This window comes from Gracilinanus agilis, chromosome 6 (assembly GCF_016433145.1).
Source record: "Gracilinanus agilis isolate LMUSP501 chromosome 6, AgileGrace, whole genome shotgun sequence".
Classification (NCBI taxonomy): domain Eukaryota; kingdom Metazoa; phylum Chordata; class Mammalia; order Didelphimorphia; family Didelphidae; genus Gracilinanus; species Gracilinanus agilis.
This window is the reverse complement of record NC_058135.1, coordinates 11,956,448-11,973,470: the sequence shown is the minus strand read 5'-3', so window position 1 is coordinate 11,973,470 and position 17,023 is coordinate 11,956,448. Positions and strand designations below refer to the sequence as shown.

General features: G+C 39.3%; 1 protein-coding gene across 1 annotated transcript; it reads left to right on the top strand.

Annotated features, from left to right (window-relative positions):
• The first annotated feature begins 4,907 nt into the window (after positions 1 to 4,907).
• LOC123251801 (zinc finger protein OZF-like) lies at positions 4,908 to 15,648 on the top strand. The gene is made up of 4 exons (XM_044681115.1): positions 4,908 to 5,084; positions 7,085 to 7,226; positions 14,229 to 14,416; positions 14,617 to 15,648. Exons 1-4 carry the CDS (start codon positions 4,908 to 4,910, stop codon positions 15,646 to 15,648), a joined length of 1,539 nt encoding a protein of 512 aa, XP_044537050.1.
• The last annotated feature ends 1,375 nt before the right edge of the window (positions 15,649 to 17,023 follow it).

The following is a 17,023-nucleotide window of genomic DNA, read 5'->3' as shown; positions in this document are numbered from 1 at the left end:
GCCTAGAAAAAAAAAAAAAACACAAAGCTGATAAACAACTTTTTCGGTCTAAAATATAACCAAGAATTTTAGGTCCTTCTGGAGGGAAAGAAAATTAAAATAAAGAGTTAAAATATCATGTATGCAGCTCTTTTTGGCTTCCTGCATAATATATAAAAAGTTTGGGTAGGAACTTCTATTTGGTTCTCCGCCTTTTTAATACAACATTCTTTATTATATATATGTAAACCTATCACTTTACTTTGCATCAGTTCATAGAAATCTTCCCATATTTAAGGGTGGATTCTCATAGGAACAGGGAACAAGTCCAAGCTTTTGGGGTGAAGTGCCCGGCGTCTGATCCCAAAAAATGAGTCTTGAAAACCAGCAATGCAAAATGCAAAGGGACTTTATTATCTTAGCTTAAGCTAAGGGTCTCACAACGAAAGGCTGATGTGGGACCCCAAGCTGTGCCAATCTGGGTTTTTTAAGGGGTAGTACGCAGCAGGGGACAGGATGGGGGGAAGTCTTTCAGGAAGGAATTCCTTCAGATAAGGGGGAGAGATCTGGAAGGAAGGAATTCCTTCAGATAAGGGGAAGAGGTTTGGAAACCAAAGGTCTATAAGTTAGGAATTCCTACAGACAAGCCTGTTTCACTATAATGTTATACAGGGGTCTAGATTTTTAATTATGACTCTCTCTAGGTTCCACAGGGGTCTCCACCTTATGAGCTACTTCTAAAACTTGGGGATCATCAGATCTTACTAGGCTACAAGTTTGGGGCTTCTAGATTCCATGTTGACATGTTCATGACAATATCATCATTTTTTATACTACAATCATATACCATATTATTCCATCATAATCATATACCATAATTTGTTCAGCCATTCCCCAATTATTGGACATCCCCTTAATTTCCAATTATTTATACAAAAATATTTATATCAGTTCTTTTTGTGGCAGCAAATAAGTCCTTGTTGATTTAAATGGTATGCACAGTTTTATAGACCATTAGATATAGTTCCAAATTGTTTTCCAAAATAGATCAGTTCACAACTCCAACAACAGTGCATTAGCATCCTAATTCTTCCAAGTCCCTTCCAGTATTTATCATTTTCATTTTCTGTCATATTAGTCAATCTGTTAAATAAAGGGTAGTATCTCAGAGTTGTTTTAATGTGCATTTCTATAATTAATAGCGATTTTGAGCATTTTTCATTGATAGGTTTGATTTCTTCTTCTGAAAGCAAATTATTCATATCCTTTGACCATTTTTTCAATTGGGAAATGGATCCTATTTTTATAAATTTGATTCTGTCCTCTGTGTATTTGAGAAATGAAGTCTTTATGAGAGAAGTTTGCTATAAAAATGTTCCCAGTTTCCTGTTTCTCTCATTTTAGTTGCATTTGCTTTATTTGTGCAAAAACACTTTAAATTTCATGTAATCAAAATTATCCATTTTATTTCTGATGATCTTCTCTAATTTGTTTGGTTATTAACTTTTCCCTTGTCCACAGCTCTAACAAGTACATTTTTGCATGTTCCTCTAATTTACTTCTGATTTTATCCTTTGTCTAAATAACTGTGGTACAGAGAGGGGGGGACATAGCAGTTTTGCAGGCTTTGGATGAGTTCTAAGGTCAGTTAGGAGTTTAGAATCTTGGAAGAGAGTTTCAGTTGGACCTGGGACCTCATGGAGAGAACCAGGGCCAGCTGAGCTCCTGTTTATCCTTTCTGGAGATTGAAAACCTAGCCTAGTTTTGGAGTGTTTTTTGAGATTTGTTAATTTAGATAAATCCTTTTGAATCTTCATACCCTACCTCATTTCCTTACCTTCCTTTCCCTTACCTAAATGTCTGATAGGAGTGAATAAGGAGATTTAAATCAGAGAGTAGTTTCAAATCTGTGAGAGTTCAGCTATACTCTTGCAGTACTTTATCTAGAGAGGTTAGGTAGTCATCAACATAATCCCTTTTGATTTCAAAATCACCTTGAGAGCTGAGTTAAGGCAGGTCCTTGTTCAAACTCAATTCCTGTTTCCCTTCCCCCACCTGAGGTTTCTTTAAACAGCTGTTAGGACTTCCTTTAATCCTTTTACCTGACAATTTAACCTGAGAAGACAATAAACCCCTTTTGTGTTTAAAACAGATCTTTTAGTTACTTTGTCAGTAAATTAGTAAGGAAGGGAAAAAGAGGAATAGAATCAACATACTCTGGGCTTGAAGGGAAGCTGGGTATCCATCTTGAAGGAAGGTGTAACTTCAAAACAAGTCCCTTCCTGTGAAATTAACTAAAGCCTGTAGTTAATTTCAATCAGTCTATTTCCCTCAGTTTGTCTTTAGTCTAAGTCCTAGTCTATAAACCCTGCTGCTCTTTGCCTATTTAGATTAATTCATCCTCTCCCTGGAAATCTTTGTCACCTCAGTGTTATACTCCCTGACTTCAGCCTCATATTATAACCTGCATCTCACTATTACATCCTACCTGCAACTCATATTACCTACCTAGCAAGTCCCTGACAACATCCCTTCCAAATCCCATATAACATCACGTACCCATTTTGACTTTATATTTTATATGGTGTGAAATGTTGCTTTCCACACGTTCTTACACCAAAGCTTTAGGTTTATCAAATATTAGATCACTATGGCCATATACTACTAAATATTGTGTAACTAATCTAATCTACTGATCCACCAATACCCAATTTTTTTCACAAATTACTATTTTGTAATATAGTCTGAAATTTTTTTGTTTTCATTGAATCTCTTGATATTCTTGGCCTTTTGTTTTACAGATTCATTTTATTCTTTTTTTTCTAGCTCTATAACATAATTCTTTGGTAGTTTGATTGGTATGGCACTGAATAAGTAAATTAACTTAGGTAGAATTGTCATTTGTTTAATATTTCTCCAATTGATTTAGATCTCTGTGTGAAAAATGCTTTCTAATTGCATTGTTATCCTAGATTTGTATTGGCATGTAGGCTCCTGAGTATTTTATATTGTCTGCAATTATTTTTTTTTTTTAAATTTTAAACCCTTAACTTCTGTGTGTATTGACTTATAGGTGGAAGATTGGTAACGGTAGGCAATGGGGGTCAAGTGACTTGTCCAGGGTCACACAGCTGGGAAGTGTCTGAGGCCGGATTTGAACCTAGGACCTCCTGTCTTCTAGGCCTGGCTCTCAATCCACTGAGCTACCCAGCTGCCCCTGTCTGCAATTATTTTAAATGGAATTTCTCTTTCTGTCTCTTCCTACTGGGTTTTCTTGGTAGTATACAGAAATGCGAATGATTTATGTGGTTATGTTTTATATCCTGAAACTTTGCTGAAGTTGTTAATTGTTTCAACCAGTTTTTTAGTTGATTCTCTATAGTTGTAAGTATACTATTATTTCATCTGCAAAGATTGATAGATTTGTTTCCTCACTACCTATTCTTATTCAAATTCTTTTTCTTGTCTTAATACTATTATATCTCTCCTCGTCATCTCCCGCTCCCATTCAGATTCTACACAGCTTCTCTAATAAATAATAAAGGGAAGAAGATAAGCAAGGCCGAGCAGGCTGCCCTGGCACAACGAAAGGGACCTCTACCTCAGCAAAGCTCAGCACTTGGGGCAGAGGACAGGTCCCCCAGGTGGAGTGTAGGTTCAGGCTCACATACTGCAGTCGGAGATCAGCAGCCTCTGTGCCCTCTGGGGGATGTAGTTCAGGCGTCACGTGGAAGCATAGGGCGACTCAAGCTCATCCCTCTCGGAGACTCCATTTCCTGAGATGCCGCCAGAGATCTCTGCATACTAGCGAGGATGGCCGCTCTAGGCCATTCCCTACAGCTCGCTGCAGAATTTTATGCATTATGGGCATCTTCTTTGGAGCCACTGAAATGCCGGGAGCTGTCCCACCCTAAAGGGCAGACTTCTAGGCCTGGGAAGGCTCGGAGATGCTAGGACTGAGGGGAGAGGGAGGGAAAGAGGCTGTGAGTACGCATGCGCCTCTCACAAGGTTCCCCAGAGCCAAGTTCTATGAATGCGTATGCATTACTTCCCCACCCCCACCCCCAGTTCTATGAATGTAAGGCGTTGCTCCAGCCAGTTACATTCCTCTCTCAAGTGGTGAGAGGATGTACAGTCTTGACTCAGTTCTCCGCTCCTCCCTTCTTCCACCAGAAGTGTATTCCACCTGAAATACACTCAAGCCCCAGTCATTGCCCCCTCTTCTCCCTTCTCCTAGCTCATAACAGAGTCAGTGGGGTGAGGGAGGCCGGAAGGAAAAGTTTGCACGTGCGCCCTGCTCATCCCACTCTTCCTGGGGTTCATAGCTGAGCCCTAGAAGGGACCGAGTGTGCTCGTCTGAGATTGGGGCTTGCAGGTGTGTGCGTGGATACTTGTGAGAGGATGTGTGTGTTTATGGTTGTGGGCATGTGTAATGGGAAGTGACCCCACAGTGCTGGAGCTGCTACCTTAGATTCTGAGATAACCCTCCTGAGTGTCAGTACTCCCACGCTGTACCTCCTGAGCCCGCATTGGTATGTTTCCCATTAGCATTCAGCCAGTAGATTAATTTATCTCCTAACAAAGGCATTTTACTCCAATGATATAGTTGGAACAATAGTTGGGAAACAATCTTCCTAAACAACTGGGGTCCAGTCTCCCACCAATGCATACAAAGTCAGTAGGGTGTGTTGCATTGTGTTAGACAGCTGGCTCCATTGCAAGCCAAGGTCACTCCAGGGCTGGTCAGGGATTGCCCCTAAAATGGACCTCTCAGCTGGACAAGCGGATCCCTTGGGGTTTTCAAGACTGTGCCTTTCCCAGAAGGGCAGCTACACCCAGCTGGGCCTACTCTGCCATGACCTTCAGTAACAAGGGTCAGCATGGAAGGAAGGGCCAAGGAAGCAGATGGAGGGGAATCGGGGTGCAGGATGGATGGAACAGAAGGTCTGGGGAGTGAGGGAGTCCAGGATGTTAATGAGGCCTTGATCAGGGTTCATATCCCTGCAGGACGTCTTTCTTCTTACTCAGATAAGCTCCTTCAAGAATCTCTTCTTCCCCAAAACAAGAGAATTGAGGATGAGGAGGGAATGATTGCAGGATTCCAGGTAAGTTCCTATCTCCTGGGTATCACTCTCTTGTCTTCAGTGGTCATAGCTCACACACCCAGTCAATCACTAAGCATTTATAAAGCCCTTGCTGTGTGCCAAGCACTGTGCTAATTAAGCATTGGGGATATAGAGAAAGCTTCAAGGCATTTAAGGGGACCTAGGAAAGGCTTCTTGCAGAAAATGGGTTTTAGCTGAAACCTGAAGGAAACCATAAGGCAAAGGAGAGAAGGGAGAAGATTCCAGGCTTGAAGGGGAGCCACTGAAAAGGAATGGCATCAGGAGAAGGATCATACTGTGTGAAGAATGCCAGGGAGACCAGTATCACTGTTCTATGGACCCAACAATCAGTTATCCTTCCCCAGAATTCCATGGCTATGCTGATTACTGCTAAGAGTTTTTTTGTTTTGTTTTGCATTTTAAATTTGTTTGTTACATTAAAATTTTCAGGAAACTCCCTTCTTCCCCTCCCTACACTAGAGAGGACATCATTTGGCAAAAAAGATACATGTGTATATAAAACTGTCTTGCTTATTTCTGGTGATCAGTTCTTCCTCTAGAGAGAGACATTCATGAGTCATTCTTCAAACAATATTTCTGTTGCAGTATATAATTTTCTTAGTTCTGCTCGTTTTACTCTTTAAAATTTTACTTGGGTCTTCCCATTTTTAAAAAAGTTAACTTCGTTTCTTATGGTGGTCCATCGCAATTATAGGCCACAATTTGTTTAGTCATTCTCCTCTCAATTTCCAGTTCTTTGCTACCACACCAAGAGCTGCTATAAGTATTTTAGAATACATAGGTTCTTTTCCTTTTCCCTGATCTCTTTAGAAAAGCCTAATAAGGGGGGCAGCTGAGTGACTCAGTGGTTTGAGAGCCATGCCTAGAGAAGGGAGGTCCTAGGATCAAATCTGGTCTCAGATACTTCCTAGCTATGTGACCCTGGGCAAGTCACTTGACCCCCATTGCCTAGCCCTTACCACTCTTCTGCTTTGAAACCAATACAAAGTATTGCTTCCAAGATGGAAGGCAAGGGTTTAAAAAAAAGAAAGAAAAGAAAAGCCTAATAGTAGTATTGCTTGGTCAAAAGATAAAAAACAGTTTTATAACCCTTTAGGCAGAATCCCAGATTGCTCTTCAAAATCTATTCCCCTTCCCCTTCCCCCTGTCTCTAATTTACCCAGGAACCTCTGCTCAGAATCCTTGAGATGGATCATTAAAGTAGGAAATGATGTTATAAAGAAAACAAAGATGAAAATGAAAAAGTTCTCCTCCCCTGGCCCAGGCTTTCCTCCAAATGAGAGATACATAGGCACACTGTCAAGAGATAAAAGAAAGCTAAAAACAGCAAGAAACAGAAGAGAGGCAGTCAGGGAAAAGCGAGAGAGACAAAGTAAACAGGAGAGACTAATAGGTATCCTTGGGTGCCTGATTATGGCACTGCAATCCTAGAGTTTGTGGTCAATTTGTAGCCCTACATTTTAGTAAAGCAATGGATAATCCAAGGAGTGGTCAGAGGGGACCTATGAGAAGGTGAAGGGCCTCAGGAGCCTACTCCATGAGAAGCCATTGAGAGAATTTAAACTGGAGAAGGGAAGACTTTGAAAGAAGGTGATAGCTCACAGTCCTCGAAGGGCTCTGCTGAAACAGGAACAGACTCATTCTGCTTAGATTATAGTATAAAACTAGGAGAAATGTGTAGAAATGGAAAGAGGCAACCAAGTAGAATAGCAGACAGGACTTTCTGATTCCAGGTTCAGGGCTTCAAATTTGATTCCCAAGTAGGTGACCTTAGGCAAGTCACTTGACCTTTCTAGACCTCAATTTCCTCATCTATAAAATGGGTATGATAATGTTACTTACCTCCCAGATCTGTTTGGAAGATTTACCCGGATAAAATGTGGCAAGTTCTTTGAAAACTTTAAAGTGCTATATAAGTTAAGGGACATCGTAAGTACATCACCAAAAAATATTTGACTACGTGATCTCTGGTTAAACAGGCATGTTTGCTTCAGGAACCAGTGACATTCAGGGATGTCACCATACACTTCACCCAAGAGGAGTGGAGCCATCTGGATCCTACTCAGAGAGACCTGTACCGACGTGTGATGCTGGAGAACTACAAGAACCTCATCTCTCTAAGTAAGCTGCACACTTGGATTCACTGTCATGCACTGTAGTAGTGATAGCACAGAGGTTCACAAAGGGCTTTTTTTACTTAGGTTATCACATTTGATTCTCACTAAAACCAGGTGAAACAGGGCTATTGTTAACCTCTCTCGTCCCAACTTTACTGTTCAGGAAGCTGATGCTAAGTGACTTAAATAGGGTCACAGAGTAAGCAGCTGAAGCAGGATTTGAACTTGGATGTTCCTGACTCCAAGCCCAGTACTCTGGGCAATGTGGTACTCCTTAGTTACCTAACTTACTGGCTTTGTTGCCTGACCTCTCTTAGGACATTTTGTCTCCTTTCTCCAATGCTTTGTAGAATTTAGCCCAAGTAACCTCTCTTCAATGAGGCCTTCCCTGATCTTGGCAGCTGCTGGTGGCTCCTTCCTGAAATTGTCTTTATTTATTTTCTTCATCATTTGTATTAACTTGTATGTGTAGGGTTCCTTTTTTTTTTTTTAACTCTTACCTTCCACTTAGAATCAATATTGACTATTAATTCTGAAACATCCCAGTTGCTTCATGATCTTCTTGCATGGGTTCGAACACCTAAAAGGGAAGCCAGGAGTGGCGAGAATATTGGGTGGAAGGGTTAAAGATTAAGGGAGAAAAGACATAGAGAGGAGGGATAGGAATCAGCGTCATTTCAGCCTGTCAGCTCCTCCTCAGATCGGGAGAGTGAGCAAGCGAGAGAGAGAGTGAGCGAGAGAGGGAGCCGAACTCTTTTTATTATGGATGGAAGCAATGGGGGTTGTGAGATGTCAAACAATCGGTACATCAGAAGTTTTAACATGGTAGTGACAATCAAGAGGCAACAAATGGCAATACAATAGCATGGCCAGAAGTCTGGAAAGTAGCCCATATGAAGCCTTCTCCTTTCCGTCACCCTGACACCAGTTTATACATGTGCAGGGGTCAGTCTTTGACATTACAAAGAACCTGTAGAACTGGTCTGCTAGCTTTCAGACAGCAGATAACAGCATAGGCTTAATTTGTAAATTCAGTACAATTTTTAAGCCCCATCCAATTTAAGGATTGAGCAAGCATGTGAAATATTAGAAATATATCCATAAGTGTAGTCCATGAGCACTTTGCTCACTAGAGTCAGCTTTTGAATACATCTTCAATATCTTCATGATCTGTTATAACTGAGACCCTTCAATTTCCAAAACAGAAGAGCAGTAAGGGTTAGGCAGTAGGGGTTAAGTGACTTGCCCAGGGTCACACAGCTAGGAAATGTCTGAAGTCACATTTGAACCCAGGACCCTCCTGTCTCTAGGCCTCCTTTTCAATCCACTGAACTACCTAGCTGTTCCTACATGTTTCCTTTGATAAATTGAAAGCTCCCTGAGGGCATTGATTTAATCCATTCCTTCTTTTTATCCTGAATATTTAGCCTAGGACCTAGACGTAAGCATTCAATAAATACCTGTCAGTTGTCTGATCCAGATAACTGAATCTCAGCTGAGATACATGGAAAGGGCCTTACCTTCTTAGCATAGAGTAGAACTGATGAACTAATTTTCTTTCTGAATCTAAATTAACTTTTTAACCCATATTCCTTTGGAATATAAAAAAGCATATTCTTCAGAAGTCCTTTGTACTTTGTATTTTCTTTTCCACAAATAGAATTGATTCTTAAATAGCTTTCTGTCCTCAGCACATTCCCATTTCTCTCCAAACTTGTAGGGCTTCCTGTTTCTAAATTGGATGTACTCTCCCTTTTGGAGAGAGGAAACACATTGTGGAAATTAGAGGGAGAAGAAAGTCCACAAGGAGGCTCTTGTCCAGGTGAGTGAATCATGGCACAATCATGTGGGTGGCTATAGCTTGGCCCTGTTGGATGAGCCAAGGCCTGTGGGGAAGACCTAGCCTTTGTATCAGCTTCATCTTGTACTTGAAAACACGTCCCACCCCCTTCTCAGGGAATGAGATGTACTACTTATTATTTGGTTGGATTTGTAAACATATTTGAAATGCAATAATCAATAAAAACAAATATTCAGATACCTGTGAAGTAAAGATCACACATGCATAAAAATGTCCATTTCCCTCACTTTCCATAGAGGTCAGCCCTTTAAGTGTAGAGCAGTGGTTCCCAAACTTTTTTGGCCTACCGCCCCCTTTCCAGAAAAAAATATTACTTAGCACCCTGGAAATTATTTTTTTTTTCAATTTTAATAGCAATGAATAGGAAAGATAAATGCACCTATCGCCATCACCGCTTCCCCTGGATCACTGCAGCACCCACTAGGGGGCAATGGCACCCACTTTGGGAATCACTGGTCTAGAGAAAATCAAACAAGGTAGTAAGAAATATGAATCCTGTTATTATCAATTTCTTGTTAACTGTTTCTTCTGTTTTTCAAGATTTGTTTTTTGTTGTTTTTACTAAATTTTTATAGTCTGTATGTTATTTTGATTATACTTTCCTCTTTGCCAAGTCTTTTGTATTCTCATAGTTATTTGAATTCTTATTTGTCATTCCTCATGGCATACTTACATGTCAATATGCATGCCTACTATATTGTGTTAAGCACTGGGGATGCAGATATCAGCAAAAAAGTAAAAAGAGGACAATCCCAGCCCTTAAGAGACTTACCTTTTAATGGGGGAAGACAACAATTAAGGAGCAATCAGGGAGGTTTCTCATGGAAGATGACATGTTAGCCAAGATGTATAGAAAAGCAGAGAAACCAGGAAGCAGAGATGAAGAGGGAGAGCATTCCCTATAGGGAGCTTGTTAAGTTCATTCAGCCATTTATGTGGTCATTCCCCAGTTTGTTAGGCATGTGAGTTGGTTCCAAGTCTTTGATGTAAAGAATGTTACAGTGGAAACTTCTGCAGACATGAGTCTTTCCTTACCCATCAAGGCCCCAGAAAGTGATGGTAGTGGTGGTGGTCTCAATAGAACCCACAGCCGGAGTGGTTTGGCAGCTCTCACAATTAGGGAGTTTCACCTCTATTTGTGACTTAGTTTTATAAGTCTGGTGTTGTGTCTCAAAACTTGTTTGTATGTCACCTTCATTTCTCAACTCCTCTTTCCTGCCCAGTGAGCCAAGCCTTTTGAAAAAGGAACTTCTTTTGCATTTCTGACTATGTAGAAGCCTTTTCAGGAAAATTAATTAACCTTTCACCTGAGTCGGACAAGGATAAACCGTGTGCCACCGGCATAGTCCCCTACCTCTTCAAAGTTAGGAAGGAAGATGCATTTTCTAATTTAGGGCCATATTTAGTCATTATTTTAAATATGCAAAAATACTAGGGCCCCTCACCCATGGTTTTACTTTTGGCAGGTTTGAGGGGGTCTACCTGTGGCAGCTGTCTGCTCCTGGGGATATTCTTTTCTGTTTTCTTTCATTTTTTAGGGGTTTTGGTGGGGAGAGGGGAGAGGCTGCAGAGCTCAGAGCTGAGGGGCAGGAGCAGGGAAAGAGCACATCTATATGGGGTCAATAGGGTTTGTTTATGTCTCTGGTTTCAGCCATCTGAAGGAGGTCTTAGAATTTACCCCCTTGGTTTTGGGTCCCTGTTGTAATGTATACATTGTCTTTGTACGTATACACACACACACACACACACACACACACACACACACACACAATTTTTATTTACATAGGATGTCCCAAAGTCTTAGTGCAGTTTTATGTTTGTTTTCCAGTTCTGCCTACTCTGTGCCCTATCATATCCATGTCCTATAGATCTTCTCCAATTTTTTTAGGTTCATTGTTTCTCGAGACCCAATAATATTCTCTGTTGCCCTCAAGTACCACAATTTATTTAGCCATTTCCTAAATTACTGGCACTGGCTTTATACTATTCCTTTTCTACTAAAGAGCTATAATTAATATTTTGGTGTATGGATGTCCAGAACACATCTGTATCTGTGTCAGTGGATCAGTCAGGGCTCATGGGTTCAAACAATCTATTTAATAAAAATACATTCAAATATCCTGCCCCACCTTTCTCATTAAAGCAGTTCCTAAAGTAGCTTTTAAAACAATTCAAGAAGAGAAAAAGCCCTTGGCGCAGAGGTTCTCTACAACCTAAAGGCCACATTTATATTTTTCATGCCCAAAGGATCCCGGATAAATCCACCCAGAAGCAAAGTTAATCCCAGCTGCCCCTGGTCCACACCACTGCTGCCTCCCACCACAGTCCGGTCTAATGGGGCCAACCCATGATTCCCCAGTCCCACCTATTTGTGAACTTTCCTTCTGTCTATGACTTCTTTGGGGTTTAAGCCCCACCAAGGTGAGCTTTGGGTCAAAAAGTATTTAAGTGATTTTATGGGGAAAATTTCAAATTATTTTCCAAATGGCTATAGTAAGTAGCAGCTATACAAATAGTAGATGATTATTCCTCTCTTTTCCTAGAGAGCCAAAATAGCAACACTAAAAGACATATGTCTTGGCAAAGTATCCAAAAGTCTCATTGCAGTCTTAACTTTAATAACTCTCAAAGGATACACATAAAGAGAAATCTTTAAAAGTTAAATTGTTAAAATGTTGGTGTTTCTTATTAAAAACTTAGTGTAGCCACTATCTGATACGTTATTCTGGTTAATTTTCAAACTTTGTAAAAACTTTTGAGTCTCTGAGCTAGTCAAAGGACTAGATTGCATTCGTAATCTTAGCCTTAATGTCATTCAAAGAATGGGGACTTAATGTACATATGAGTTGTTGTTGTTTTAAACCTTCAACTTCCATCTTAGAAACAATGCTGTGTATTAGTTCCAAGAGTGCTAAGGGCTGGGCAATGGGGGTTAAGTGACTTGCCCAGGGTCACACAGCTGGGAAGTGTCTGAAATCAGATCTGAACCCAGGGCCTCTAGTCTCTAGGCCTGGCTCTCAATCCACTGAGCCACCCAGCTGCCCCCCAAAGAAGAATTTTGATGTGAACCCAAAAGAAAAAGTCTAATGGAAAGAGGTCAAGTGACCAAGGTGGTCAAGCGAGCCCATTTTCTCTCCTGAACTACTAAGTGTCAAGAATTTTCACACATGCAATGCATATGATTGAGTACCCTGTCTTACGAAAATAAGATTTAAAATTTAATACTCAAAATTCAGAGATATAAATGAGTAGAACAGGTAAAAACTTAAAACATAGGTATAAAACATTTATTATTTCATTTTAATAACAAATTTTCACATAAGTTTTCCAAAGTCATATGATCCAAATTGTCTCCATCCCTTCTTCCCTCCCCCCTCCCAGAACTGACAAGCAATTCAATCTGAGTTATACATGTATTATCACACAAAACATATTTCTGTATTATTCATTTCTGAAAGTGAATAAGGTATAAAACATTTAAGTCAGCCTTTCAAGTAATTTTTTTTCATAAATTTGTAATATTTATTAATGCTGCAGTTACTAAGACTGTTTGGACAACCAATGTGTGTAACTTATATTCAATTTTTTTATTACTTTGAGCAGCATCACTATTTTATTTTCTTGCCTTGGCACACAATAAAAAAAGGCTGGGGAAGTTATGTGATTTATTCAAGGTTATACCAGTACTGTCAGAGGTAGGATCTGAACCCAGGCACTCCAAGAGTTCACTGCCCTACTACCATCATTCTTATCAGTGTGCTATTCTCTTTTTGCTTATAGAAAAAAAAAAATTTAAATGCTTTTACCAAAAATAAAGTATTTCTAAATTTAAGTGCCAAGAATACAAAGGCATAACTTCTCAATTTAGTTTCTAAATACTAATTACAGTTCAATAAAAGGGGTTTTGTATAGATTAATACAATAAATATTGTAGATAAAAATGGGGACATGTAAGAACTTGAACTTTAATTTTTAGAATAAATCTTCTTTATTGCAAAATGAATGTTGTTGTTAATTCATTTTTCTGTTGTGTTCAGCTTTTTGTGATCCCATTTGGGCCTTTCTTGGCAAAGATACTGGAGTAGCTTGCAATTTCCTTTTCCATTGTCCCCAACTGCACTGTTCTCTTAATTTTTTTTGAAAGGTTGGTTTTAAAATCCTGATGTTCAAAAATGTTTCCACCTACTTAGACCTCTTACTATTTAAGTTTTCAAATTTCACAACTTTTTTTTTAAGAAAAAAACATTTTTTTTTCTTTTTCCCACCTCTCCTCCCTGGGGAGAAAAAAGAAAACATTAACCTTTGTAGCAAGCATGTCTTACAAAAAAAATTCTCATGTCGACCGTGCCCTTAAAAGTTCATTACCTCTATCTAGGAGGTGGGTAATATCCTTCACTGGTCTTTTGAAATAATGAACAGCCATTGTAGTGGTCAGAGGTCTTAAGTCTTTCAAAACTGTTCATTTTTGGTGTGGTGGTGTATAAATTCTAGTCCTGGTTCTGCCCACTTCACTCAATATGTTTCTCCCTGAAACCTCACCCATCACCATTTCTTACAGCATAATATTCAATAGGCCATAATTTGTTCAGGTATTCCCTAATTGATCATCCTCTTCTTAGTTTTCTAGTTCTTTGCCTCCTTAGAACAAAGCAATAATAAATATTTTTGCATATGTGGACATCCTGTAATTTTTCACTGAATATTATTTTCATGATATATGCAAGTGCTTTCAAGGCCCTCACAGATAATTTACTTAGTGGGAGGATAGGTGCTCTTTTACTATTTTCTACCTTAGTTTCAATTCCCATCAAAAAAATGTTTCTTGGGGGCAGCTGGGTAGCTCAGTGGATTGAGAGTCAGGCCTAGAGACGGGAGGTTCTGGGTTCAAATCTGGCCTCAGACACTTCCCAGCTATGTGTCCCTGGGCAAGTCACTTGACCCTCATTGCCCACCCTTACCACTCTTCCACCAAGGAGCCAATACACAGAAGTTAAGGGTTAAAAAAAATGTTTCTTTTTTCTGGTCTAAATTGAACATTATTATTGCTGACAGATGAGACAAAAGTTAGAATTTGTTACAAATGAGGATCTTTTTTTTCATATCATAATCAATAGTAGATAATGATCTTTTAAAAATTCCTTTCAGACTCCCTTAGTGAGAAGATCTGGTTTGAAACCCTGAACTCAAGTTTGATGAAAGACAAATACCTAAGAGGATCATCCACGAAAACACTGTCAAAGAAAAGGTTACGGCTGTCCAAGAAGGGAGAAGCTGGGGGATATGATGTCAATCTAAAGAAAGAAAAGATGAGCTGGGAAAGACCATCAAGACAAGTAACAAGCATTCCCAGAACACCTTTTAATAAAGGGAATATACCTCAATGTAATACAAGTGAGAGGCATTTTCAGTTGAGATCAGTCTTTGATGAATTGTGGAACAAAACCATAGGGGGAAATATCCATAAATATATACAACTTGAAAAGAGCTTCTGGGATTTATCAGACCTAAGTTCAAGAAATATACTCCCTTTAAGGAGGAACCTAAGTGTAAAAAATGGAAGAAGCCCTTCAGTTACCACTCAGACTTAATTAAATTTCTTAGAACAAATGCTGGAGAAAAGCTTCACAAACACAATGAATGTGGGGAAGCCTTTTCCAGAAGATCAGATCTTATTGGACGAAAGACATTTCATTCTGGCAAGAAACATTACAAATGTAATAAATATGGAAAAGCCTTGAGCCATAGGGGAAACTTGACTAAACATAAGAGAACTTATACTGGAGTGAAGCCCTTTCAATGTAATGAATGTGGGAAAACCTTCCGTCAGAGGGGACAACTCATTTATCATCAGAGAACTCATACTGGAGAGAAACCCTTTGACTGTATTGAATGTGGGAAAGCCTTCAGCTGGAGGGCAAACCTTATTAGACATCAGAGAACTCATACTGGACTCAAACCCTTTGAATGTAATGATTGTCAGAAAGCCTTTAGCCAGAGAGGACATCTCATTTATCATCGAAGAATACATACTGGAGAAAAACCCTTTGAATGTAGGGAATGTGGGAAAGGCTTTAGCCGGAGGGCTATCCTTATTACCCATCTGAGAACTCATACTGGAGAGAGACCCTTTGCATGTAATCAATGTGAGAAAGCATTCAGTGAAAGGGCAAGCCTAATTACTCATCAGAGAATTCATACAGGAGAGAAACCTTTTGCATGTAATGAATGTAGGAAAGGTTTTAGTCGAAAAGGACAACTTATCACCCATCAGAGAAGTCATAGTGGAGTGAAACCTTTTGCATGTAATGAATGTGGGAAATCCTTCAGTGAAAGAAGAGGCCTTACTACTCATCAGAGAACTTATACTGGAGTGAAACCCTTTGAATGTAAGGAATGTAGGAAAGCCTTCAGTCAAAGGGGACACCTCATTTATCATCAACGAATTCATACTGGAGAGAAACCTTTTTATTGTAATACATGTGGAAAGGGCTTTAGCCAGAAGGGACATCTTATTAGACATCAGAGAACACATATTGACATGAAACTTTTAGAATACAATGACTAAGGAAAAGCTTTTGGTGAGAAGAAAGACCTCATTTGTCCTCAGAAAATTCATACTGGGGAGGGGATGCCTTATTAAACAGAAAACACAGAAGAAGTTGAAACATTCTGAATACAACCAATTCTTTCACCAAGAACAGTCCTACCAAAATTGATGCCTATTGAATGGAGGATAGCTAAATAAATTTTGGGACTGAAATGTGAATTATTACTTTGTCTGAAATACTGAATATGAATAATTCAGAGAAATATGGAAAGTTTTTTATGAACTATTGCAGAATGAGTGCCAGACAGATAATTCAGTGGATAGAGTATTGGGCATGGAGTCAGGAAAACCCAAGCTGAAATTTGGCCTCAGAAACTTACTTGTTACCCTGGGCAAGTCACTTAACTTCAGTTTGCCTTAATCCACTGGAGAAGGAAATGGCTAACCACACCATTATCCTTGCCAAGAAAACCCCATGGACAGTATGGTCCACAGAGTTACAAAGAGTAACACATGATTAACAATAATAAATGCAGAACAATGCGTTCAGAACTAGGAAAATACACTATTAGTACAGGATTGTAAATGGAAAGAATGATAAAAAAAAAAAACCCTAAATGATGTATAATTAAAATGACTCAGTTTATAGAGAATGAGAATATTTACCTGCCTCCCTTATTGTGTGTGTGAAGATGTTGAGATTATGGATATGTATCATACTTCTAATGTTTTATTTTTCCCCAATAACAAGAAAAAAATTTTTATATTTAAAAAATTTTTGAGTTCCAAAATCTCTCCCTCCTTTTCCCCACCTTTGAGAAGGCAAGTAATTTGCCACAGAGAGCTGCTATAAATATTTTTCTACATATAAGTCCTTTTCCTTTGTAAAAAAGTATCTTTGGGATACAGACTTTGTAATGGTATTCCTGTGTCCTGTGTCCTTAGAGCATACGAAGTGATCGATCAGTTCACAACTCCATCAATAGTGCTCCAGTAGCCCAATTTTCCCACATCCTCTCATTTATAATATTTGTCATTTTCCTTTTGTGTCATATTAGCCAACCTGATAGGTGTGAGGTGATATATCAGAGTTTTAATTTGCATTTCTCTAATCAATAATGATTTAGAGCCTTTTTTTCATGTGGCTCTAGATATCTACCTCTTCATATCCTTTGATGGTTTCTCAATTGAGAAATGACTTTCATTCTTATAAATTGACTCAGTTCTCTGAGAAACAAAGACTTTATCAGAAAAAAGCTTTTTTTAGCCACAAGGGCTTCTCCCAAGAGGCTAGTACCTCCTGGGAGGTTAAAGGAGTCAGCCTTCTTCACTCACCACTTGTAGTTCTAAGAGATAGATTTAGGAGCAGTCTCACCAAGGTCTCAGGGTCCCA

Bases quoted from the DNA above. Each gene is read 5' to 3' on its own strand.
- LOC123251801 (XM_044681115.1), top strand. From the start codon at position 4,908: ATGGATGGAACAGAAGGTCTGGGGAGTGAGGGAGTCCAGGATGTTAAT. The intron at 5,085-7,084 runs GTAAGTTCCTAT...CTGGTTAAACAG, and splicing joins GAATGATTGCAGGATTCCAG to GCATGTTTGCTTCAGGAACC. The intron at 7,227-14,228 runs GTAAGCTGCACA...AATTCCTTTCAG, and splicing joins CAAGAACCTCATCTCTCTAA to ACTCCCTTAGTGAGAAGATC.